This window comes from Rutidosis leptorrhynchoides, chromosome 5 (assembly GCF_046630445.1).
Source record: "Rutidosis leptorrhynchoides isolate AG116_Rl617_1_P2 chromosome 5, CSIRO_AGI_Rlap_v1, whole genome shotgun sequence".
Lineage (NCBI taxonomy): Eukaryota > Viridiplantae > Streptophyta > Magnoliopsida > Asterales > Asteraceae > Rutidosis > Rutidosis leptorrhynchoides.
The window spans coordinates 318,071,958-318,083,394 of NC_092337.1; the positions used below are offsets into that span (position 1 = coordinate 318,071,958).

The 11,437-nt window shown below is 33.0% G+C and overlaps 1 protein-coding gene across 1 annotated transcript; it reads left to right on the forward strand.

Annotated features, from left to right (window-relative positions):
* Nucleotides 1-6,216: 6,216 nt before the first annotated feature.
* LOC139847543 (uncharacterized) lies at nt 6,217-6,858 on the forward strand. Its single transcript, XM_071837222.1, has one exon. It carries the CDS (start codon nt 6,217-6,219, stop codon nt 6,856-6,858), a length of 642 nt encoding a protein of 213 aa, XP_071693323.1.
* Nucleotides 6,859-11,437: the final 4,579 nt, after the last annotated feature.

An 11,437-nucleotide genomic window follows, 5' to 3' on the forward strand; every position in this document is an offset into this window, starting at 1 on the left:
ATTAATAGGAAGTTTAATAATTAAACAAAGTTCAGAGTATTATTAAAGCTTAATCCAAATTTATGTTATTGATCAGAGGGTCTACAAGTCAACAACATCTTCTTTGGAACAAAGGTGTATCTTAATGAACCACTGTCTCATATCAACCTTCATAATGAACTGTAAGTAGTATTTAAAACAATTTTTGTATGTATTCAAAATTATGGTTTAAGATTTATAATATTTGGATAAAATTGAAAAACACCTATTCATCATTATTTTCATCAGGTTTCAGAACAACCCCAACCATGCTGAGCTTAGTCAAATTCTGACTAATTCAAAGGATTTCAAAGAGGGTGTGTCTGATATGCTTACTAAGTTTACGGATGCTGAGGCAGTTTGTGTTGCTGACATTGTGAAGTTACCAATGGTATAAGAGTAAATTATACCTTCCATTACCAATTAGTCTATATTAACGTTCTTGCTTTGTTTATGTATGGAAATGTAAATAAAAAACAATACTAATATCTTTATTTTGTAAAAACATTATATTTCAGGATGTTAGTTTTGTGGTATGTGGTATGATGACAAGAGTGTTTGATACCGATGGTTGGTTTCAGCAGTACTGTTGTAAGTGTGACAAGAAACTTGTGGATACTTACAATGTGGAGTTGGAAAAGTCGGTATTGTGGTGCTAAAATGTAGTGTTGAAATGCAGTAGGTCCCTAAGTAAGAAAACTCACTCGATATGTATAATACAAACATCACTCATCCTATAAGTTTCTATTGTAACCAATGCATTTTTGACAGGATCCGAACTGCAATGGTCATCCAAGATAATACTGATACGTGTGAGCTCATTTTGTTTGATACACAACTGTCTAAGTTGTGTAAACGAAGTGCGGTTTGGTTGAACGCTAGAGCAGGAGTGGTATGAGTTCGTTCATTGCTTATGGTTTCAATCTCTGTATGTGTCACATTGAGCATAGGGTAATTATTTTACATTATTTGCTTATTTTAATTGATGTTTATGATAAATATATACTAAAATGATTACCATTTTTGCAGAACATGGTAAGACAAAAAAGATCAATCAAGATCAATGGTGTCGAACAAACACTCAGTGAAGCGGAAAGGGTATTGCAACTCAACATACTTTTTTTTGTTTACTATACTTTGATTGTATCTACTTTTTCATTTATATTGACTATGTATTTTGTGTTTACTTGATGCAAGTTAACAATGAAAAAAGCTAAAAATGCCGAGTCTGCCAAAAAAACTAGAGAGAGGAAAAAGGTTAACAATTCTACACTTTATCGTAACTATCTTTAAGTATTATATTTTATTCATATATACATACTAAACTAACATTTTATGTTATATTTGTAGGCGTATGTTATCGAATTGGAAGGGAAGATACAACACCTAGAACGAAACATCGAGTTATTAATAAATTCTGAAAATAAGGTACGTTATCAAACTTGAATAATATATGTTTAACATTTTTAGGAGTTTACAAATATACTGTACAGTTTCATATACACATTAAATGAATTGCAGGCAAACAGTACCCAACATTCTATATCAGGTACTTTTTAAACACATTTTTATATCTTATTATTAAAAGAATACCATATGTTTCATCTAAAGAATACCATAGTGTCATTTACATATTAATTATACAGTTTTTTTTTTTTTTTACATTACAAACTTTGCTAACTGTTATAATGATTGGTCATCAAAATTCGACCATCTTATTCTTAGCCTTCACAGACAAGTTTCATCAAACAATACCAATGCACACATTTCACCAATTATTAAACTTATCAACTATCATTACAATGACCTACTAACAAAAAAGAAAGTTCCTGCAAGAATCTGTGTCATGTCTATTGTCAATCTGACATGGATGTCGCCAGCTCAAAGTTATATTATGTGGATTGGTGGAATTCGTCCATCTGATATTATTACAGTATGATTTAATTATCATATTTTTTTTTTAACTAAGATTATGTTAATGACACTTCCCTTTGTATTGTGATTTTTATTAACATTTTATATTAAACATGTTTGAATATTTGGTACATTTTTGTTTTCGGCAAATCGCAGCTACTTTTGAATCACCTAGATTTATTAGAACATCAAGCTGAAAGAATGCCATTACTTAACAAAACAACCATCCGACACGAGTCCAACATTACAAGTAGAGTGTATAACTTGAAAAGAAGTATATCAGAAACTTTTGTTGGAAACCCCTTTGTTAACAAAGGCGATACCATTGCTATGTCGAATTATAAAAATAGCATGTTTGAACAAATTGGCAAGCTATCGACTATGCAAAACTACTTAGATGAGGTAATTAAATATATATTTCCTTTCTTTACTCTTAATATTATATCCCGTACAAATACATTTTAACTTATAAATGTTCTATTCTTATTCATTAATGTGTGAATCAATTTATGTTTATATGACAGGTAAATCAATTACGTGTGCTTACATTCAAACAGCTTCAGAGTATACTAATGATAAAGCAAACGGCTTTCGCTATCTTCACAAATCATCAACACATGAAGAGAATAGAATCATGGACTAAGCTCTGGGATAACAGACCTAAATTCTAATATTAACTTCACTTATTTTTAATATCTTATGTTTCAAATGTTTTTAATATTTTTTTTTCAACATGACGGAATCATTATTATATTATTTCATTATTTTTGTAATCAACCGTATTAGTCCACTATCAAATCCTATTATTTGAATTTATTCATTGCCTTCTCATCCAAAAAAAATCCTGCGAAGTCGCGGGCCTTAAGCTAGTTTAGTTTTATAATAAATTTTAAATTAAAACAAATTACACGGATAGTGCTTGTTGGTTTGTCAAAAATTTTGTGGATAGTCCAGTTTTTTACACGAATACAGGGTTTTGCAAATATCCATATGTTTCAAACTCGCGTTTTGCAAATTTAAATCTGCCTGCAGGACCGGTCCTGAGTGTTCTGTTGCCCGGGGTGAAACGATCAAATAATGCCCCCTATTTTATTTATAAACAAGTGTTCCAAAGCTAATCGATTTATATAACTCATTTTCACGTTATTTTTTTAAATAAATTTAGTGTGACAAATTGAAGATATAAACTACGATAAAAGTGATGAATTCAAGTCTAGTTAAAATCTTTATAGTGTATTTTTTATTTTCATACGTGTTTTAATTAATGCGTAAATTATAAAAGAAAAATATCAAGTTAATGTAACATGTGTCTAAATTATTAGACTATTACTTGATCTATCCCGAAATATGTGTATATAATTCTATTTTTCTTTTTTTTCAAATTAATTATCTACCTTCAAAAAAATAATCAATTTTACATTTTTATTCTCAAACATTTTCTCAAAAATTGACATCTTAAAAAGATTCATTTTCATACTATACCAAAATTTGTCTGTGACACACCAATAAAATAAGACTTTCAAAAAATGACTTTTGTTCCTTTTAGAAATAATTAAATTAAAGAAAATATAAATATCAAGTAGTATGGAGTATTATATTAAGAAATTAGTAAATTTATTTTATGAATTCACATTATTATGACACCTCTATTGTTAGACTAGAATTTCAAAATCCATACGTGATTGTACAATACGCTATATATAATGATATATTGGATTTTAATAAAATTAACAATCTGACAAAAGAAAAATAACTTTACAATATCAAGGAACAAAAGATTTTTTTTCTTTCCAACTTTTGATTTTTCCTTCTTCCTCTTCCTTCCTCCATGAAATTTCTCCTCTGAACTTACAAAAAAAAAAAAAAAAAAAAAAAAAAAAAAAACTCAACTGAACTTACAAAAAAAAAAAACTCAGAACTCCAGATTTACTGCCTCTTAAAATGTGATGCCCGGGTGCGGTCGCCCCTGTCGCCCTACTCTAGGGTCGGCCCTGTCTGCCTGTGAACCGCTCGACCAACTTCAACCGTAACAGCTCCTCCACATGCCTTATGTACATGATGAGGCAATGTGAAACGATAAAAGTTTGAATCTTTGTGGGTTGTGAGATTCGGGGTAAGCTAAGGTCGTCAATAATTTGGGAAGACCGAGATTTTAAATCATGTTAGTATGAAGAAGTATATATCTTTCTTCAGAAACTATAAAACGATACTCAAAATTGACTCGGGGGACTACATTTGTAATTAGCTAATTGCAGGGATTATAATTATAATGTAATTTGTATTTCTATATTGTTTTTTTTTTTTTTTAGTTTTTGGTGTGTTTTCAAGACACAAATACTAGCATCAAATTCATCTTTTTTTCACTTGCACGAAAGCAAAGAATAAAAAGAAAAGATGAAGATGAAGTTGACTACCTTTGAAGTAGATGAAGAACACTTTGAAGTAGATGAAGAACACTTTGAAGGTGTTACTAAAGTGTTGAAGACTAGAGAGAAATTTTAGCGAAATGTGTGACATTAGTTTAAAACATTAACGAACTTATAGTTGATTAACTTACAATTAATTTAATAAACATGTAACGCACACAAGTCAATCAAACAAAGTTAACAATACTAAAGTTCAATTACATTTAATGTTCAATTATAGACAATGAGCTAGGGACTAAACATTCATGGATCAACATAATCATTATAAACTGGAGGTTCCAACTCGGAATCAAGACCCGGCCAAGTCATTTCAATAAACCCGCTTTCAATTTTTTTGCTAGTGGTATAATTTATGAACACGACACAACCCAATTCCACCCGATGTCTCTTGCTTCCCGCCTTTTTAAAGCGGTACGAACCAACCAAATCAAGCCGAAAAACAACCATATCCGTCCCGTCCATCACTGTTGGAAAGGTGCTGTTTGTTTGCACCACGTCTCTTACATGCCTAGTCTTCCCGTTACCTTGATAAAAACTATCAATTTCGTACTCCCCTATAATTACCATCATCGATACATTTGGGAAGTACGAAAATGTCAATTTTATTGGATCGGGGTAATGAATGCCTACAGCAGAATTCTCATTTTGAAGCATGAGATCAAAGTGGATACTCATGTTCGTTAGAGAAGGAGAATTAATGGAATTAATAGAATTATTATCTGGAATTGGTATGGTAAAGGGTTGATCATCAAATAGATTGATTGAAAAAGTGGGACTTGATGGCGAATCAAACAGATATATTAGGACAATCATTAGAGCCAAAGGAAGAAGCACAATGAATGAGCAACATATGCAGCCAAGATTACATGAACCCGAACGTCGCGTCATGTAACGACTAAAAAAATCTAAAGTATAAGTGTGTTTGAATGAAAGTAGAAAACTTTTATGTGGGATAAATAGATAAAGAGAATTGAAGATGATCATATATATATGCATGGAATGCATTTGATACGAGTAAATATTTTATTTTTATTTTTATTTTTATTTTTATATAGGTGGAGAAAGCATAACTGGGGGTACCGTGTTGGTGTTAAATTAATTAAAATATACGGAGTAATTCCGTAAATACAGTAGAAATTGCTGCCAATGTCAACACTTGATCATTGGGTCAACTTCCGTAGATCATTTACCAAGCCCTATTCTCTCAAAAGTCCACCATTTTTTCAATATTGTATTTCTAAGTATGACAATTATAAAACAATTTGGAATTAAGTATTAATTTTGACGAATTGTATTTAATTTTTGACGTGTCTATCATACCTAAAAGGCTAAAATGTATGTATGTATGCAACTTAAATTTGTGCTTGTATAATTTCTTCCTATAAGTTTTGCTTGTAATACATATACAATCTGGATCTAGATATTCTATAAAATGTTATCTACTTTTTAACCGTTTACATTTGTGCATAATACTAACGTGACAAAAACTTTCAACTGTGAAGATGTAGTCATATATGAATCACATTATTTTGACTTTACATTTGGTTATATAGCTAGCATACATTTTTCTTGATGATCACACAAGCGCCAGATCATACATATATTATATTTTAATCAAAATGAAAATTTACACCCTTATTCATTGACTCGATCTATTCCCATTAAGTAATGCCAGTGGAATTTCTCAAAAGTCTAATCTAGTCCATAATCCTTAAAACTTAGATTTCAAGCCATATTCATTTGTTCCTTGCCTTTTTATATAAACTCTTCATCTTCCATCTATCAAGTATCAATCAATCAATCCTCAATATATAGCAAAAAACTAATAATACATATTTTTTTACTCTATAATCACAAAATGGGATATCTCATAAGATGCTGGTCCATAATCATATTAGTCTTAGCAATCATTACAACAGTAATTGTTGTATGTGTCTATTACACCACCCCATCAGATCCTTCATTTACAATCGTTGATTTTTTCGCCTCGGCTCTTAACTTATCAGACATTTCCTCCACTACCACCACCGTCAATCAGACCCTCTTCTTCGACTTGAAGCTCCATAACAAGAATAAGGCCATGGGAGCTTACTATGATCCAGTTCAAGTCACTTTTTCTTATGTCCCTAATATCAAGTTGACTTTTGTTGTAGCAGAGTTCACCATACCAAAGTTTGACCAACATAGCCGCAGAAGCAAGCATGTGAGAGAAACGGTGACTACACGTGGCATAGTTCCTTATAATAGGAATGTGACGTCATCTGTTTTTATTGTGGATGTGTTCACTAAAGTTGGGTTTACGTCACCCGCGTACCGTAAAAAGGGGACAGTTCATGTGGTAGCCAATGTGAGAGTTGGCCAAAATGGACAGAAAGATACAAAGAATGGGATTAAACTCTTTGATTCTGGTGTAGGTGATTATGGGCATGGGTATGGTGGTTTAAGGATGCAAATAGGATTATTGATTATTTCTACAGCCACCATTTTAATGATTATCTGATGGACGATATGTAATATATTATTTCTATATTTGCGATAATATCATTGTTGTAACCTTTTCTTTTAAGGAAAATCAGCTCGGATACACTTTTTTTCTAAACTTTTATTACATTCACTAGAGCGAATAGGCCCTTTAGGGGCGATTTATCTCGCCGCAGCTGGCCCCGAAAATCGTTGCAATAACCTTTTGCGGCGAGACGCAAATACACCGACTCCGTAGATTCGCTACCGGAAGTCTTTTGTGACACCTATTTGCGGCGATATTTAGTGGGACCCACACTTTTAAAGTTATCTTCTAAGTAATATGTTATATGCATCAATGATTTTGTAAGGAATATATATATATATATATATATATATATATATATATATATATATATATATATATATATATATATATATATATATATATATATATATATATATATATTGGACCAATCCATGGATAAGCACTAAATGGGGCACAAACGGGATAAGTAAAATTTCAAACTTTTTTTTTTAAAAAAAAAACGATCCTTTAATATGCAAATAGAAGAAAACGAAAAAATTTTAAAAAGTTTTTTAACAAAATCGTTCGAAAATCGATGATGAATGGTAAACATCGATGATGAATGGTAAAATTAACCATTCATCTGGTTAATTTATCATTCATTTTGTTCGCGATGAATGATAAAATTAATCAATGCTAAAAAAAGCAGATGAATGGTTAATTTAACCATTCATCTGTTTATGATGAATGATAAAAAAACAGATGAATGGTTAATTTAACCATTCATCTGGTTTTTTATAGCATTGATTAATTTTATCATTCATCGCGAACAAAATGAATGATAAATTAACCAGATGAATGGTTAATTTTACCATTCATCATCGATTTTTGAAAGATTTTGAACTTTTTTTTTATTAAAAAAATTGATTAGAGGTGTATTTTAATGCAGAATTATGAATGTAAAAAAAATAAAAATTTATTTTGCTTATCCCGTTTGTACTCCTTTTAAGCTTATCCATGGATCGTGCCCCTATATATATATATATATATATATATATATATATATATATATATATATATATATATATATATATATATAGCATCCAACGCAAATACAGTATAATTTCCAAATATAAGTGAAAATACGTAAGATCATGTTAAAAGAGTTAATATATGTTAAGGAATAAAGCACGTGAGCCCTAACAAGACTTGATAACCATAGGTTATCTAACCTAATGACAACAAACGGATTAAAGTGAAGAACACGAAGAAAAATAGCAAAAAACGATAAAACACGAGAATTGAACGAGGTTATATGTAATCACGAATGATTACTTTAATCCCCAGCCACCAAAGAGAGTTCTTTTATTGATAATTTTCGTGGATACATGTATGGTCTATAATATGATGTTTAAATAGGCAAAACTCAACAAGGAAATAACATAACGAACAAGAAAACAACTTAAAGAACAAGAAAACACGGTTTTGGAAACTTTGGCCCGTCAGACCCTAATTCGCGATGGCGAGTTGCCTCCTCTGATTATTCTCGCGATCACGAGAATCACATCGAGCAGAAACTCCAGTCGCGAGTTTCAGGCTCGCGATCTCGAACCCGTGCAATAGTTTTTCGTTTTCTTGATTCCTTGTTTAACTCGATTCGCACTCCCAATAATCTCCCACTCGAAGAGACGTTAAACAACACCTATCTTTAACCTAACACCATCATTACCATCATCATCCCACAGCAACAACTTGACCCGCTAATTATACCTCCTTTTCATACCGTCGGATTTGCACCCGAATCACGCCGCACTTCACCCGATAACCTTCGAGCAAGTGAAGTCTTTTGACACCAAAAAATACCGCTGAGCTATTCGATCCTTTTGTTACTAGCTTAGGAAACAAGAAACTCTCTTTGGCTATGGCACATACCTCCTTAGTTTTGGAGATAACGGGTCGTTTGAGTCCGACCCAACTCAATCAACTCCATCGCCCAAGCGATCTACCCGTACACAATATCATCCACTTGATTTATCTTTCCAATAAAGAATAAACCTGCCGGTAGAACGGACACATGGACATTGCCAATTAAGACCTTGCACGAGCGCACTTTCGCACACTTAATCGTCCACTTTAACACATTTGCTTTCACCATTGGAACACCGACAACATACGTGCGCACGTCTTTTGACAAACCTGATTTTCCATTCCGCGCCAACTCCCACTGCACACATGTATCATTAACCATGACTCTTAAGAAAACCTCGTGTTCATCAACCTCGGTCGACCGCAAGAAAGTTACCATTGATGAAGATCTTTCCGAAGTGACGAAAGCTCTAGTGTACCCAATTCGACCCAAATTTCCACTAGCTTCAACTTCCTTTGAGCTCTCACTCAAGCAAGATCCCTCAACAATAACGGAAAGCATTAGCACACTAGGACTTTTGACATCTAATAAATCACCTAGCCCTTCCTCCTTAGGTACTTCAACCATATACATGGTTCACCTTTTATACCCGCGATCGACTACGTAATCTCCCTTAAATACTACACACTTTTGATTCCCAAATAGAAAATGATAATTATTGTCACCGAATTTCCCAACCGAGATCAACCGACTCTTGAGCTTTAGAACGAACCGCACATTCCCTAAGATTCAAGCATAATTCAAGTGTTTAACCACGAGATCACCAGTACCAGCAATATCAAGTGTACTCTCATTCGCAACTCGAACCCTATCGGAGTATTCCTTGAAGTTCACCATTGCTATGCTGGTGGTTATTACAGGGGAATATCAGTTGAATTGAAATATATTCAGCTTTCTCATATGCCGTATGCAGATGACATTCTCATTTTTGGTGATTGGTCCAACAATAATGCGACAAGCCTGGTCAACAACTTTGTAAAGGCCTCAGGCCTTTGAACTAATCATTCAAACAGTAAGTCATATGGCGTAAAAGTGGATGGAGGTGAGGTAGCAAGATTGGCGAGGCTGGTAGGCTGTAAAATAGGTAATATCCTCTTTACTTATTTGAATTTACCTATGGGTAAGAGAATGGGTCATTGTGGAGCCTGGAAATAATTTCGCCCAGTTATTTACATTGGAGTTAAACCCAATTGCTATGGTAGCCAATCGAATTATTAGAAATGAGAATAAGGCCACAACTTATCATCTGTTACCCGCTTTCACCACTCACCGCCACTAGCCGCCACACACTAAGAATTATAGGGAGCAAATCGCCATTGGGGGTGTTAGTCACTACTGCAACGATCGAGTAACGAGAGATGGTGGTCCCATATTAATTTTACAATGGTATTTCTAAGGAACTAGAGGGGATGAATAATTCCTTAGTGATTTGTTAAAACTTTTTCGATCACTTTTTTTTGTCTTAAGATCAAAGTATGAGTTTTAACATAAAATTGCGTGTGTTTGCAAAAGATAAACTCAAAGAATACAAACACAAGGATGTATAGTGGTTCCGGTATATGTTAACTAATCCACCTTAATCTGTTCATCGATTCACTAATCGAGAGTTATCTTCACTAGCTTTCTCCAAATACGGCGGATATGCGGTTACATCAAAAGCTCTTAAATAAGCTACATCATCACCATCTTCGATCACCCCAAAGACTACCTAGATCTCACTTGTCTTCACCTTAGACAAGCACCATATTTCTTACTAGAAATTTAACCAACTTCCTAATTCTCTGTAAGGAAGAGGGATGATTAAGTACAATGATGTTCTTACCACAAGAACTAACCTAAAGTTAGTATGTCACCCACTATTACAATTTCTCTAAAGAGAACTATATTACTTCTTTGATTACTAACAAAGAATGTAGTTTACAAACTCACGAATGATAGAAATTGAGCTTTAGAGTTTACACATAATTATATTAATTACGTAGAATCTCTCTTTCTCTCTTAATCATGATCTCTCTAAAGATGTGTTGTTGAAGCTTAGGAGATCAGCTCATATTAATTTGGAAGTGCGTTGGAAAGAGGGTGGTCTTCAAGTTTGGAAAATGTTGGTATTTAAAGGAAAGGAAAATTCTCTCAGATGGTGCACGATTGACTTCACGGCCGACCGTGCATCGACCTTGCTCATACTGGACAGCTTTTTAATAGATCCGTTGGAGCTCTTTTTTCTTTGAATTTTTTGCTTCTTTAACCAAAATAGAGCTTTCAAAAGATGGTTATTACACCTAGAAGTCCTTAACCTTCATCTTATACTTTTGGATACATTCATTGAAGTGGACATGAGCTTGCTAAAGAGGAAAGTCCAATGTCCTTCTTTTATGTCAGTAATTTCCCATTATGGCAAATGTATATTTTTAATGCTCTGACAACCCACAACACTCCAAACATCATATCTCATGTCTTCAACAATTTGTCAATACTTTGATGGACGTATCTTGCCTCATTGGTTGCTTGAACAAGTCAAATGAGACTAATTTGAATCTTGTAAAGACTTCTGTGGGAGTTGCATTTATCCTTTGACAAACCACAACAAGCCAAACACCATATCCCATGTCTTCAAACTATTTGTCATCATTTGATTACAAGTATATGCATTCATTGATTACTTGC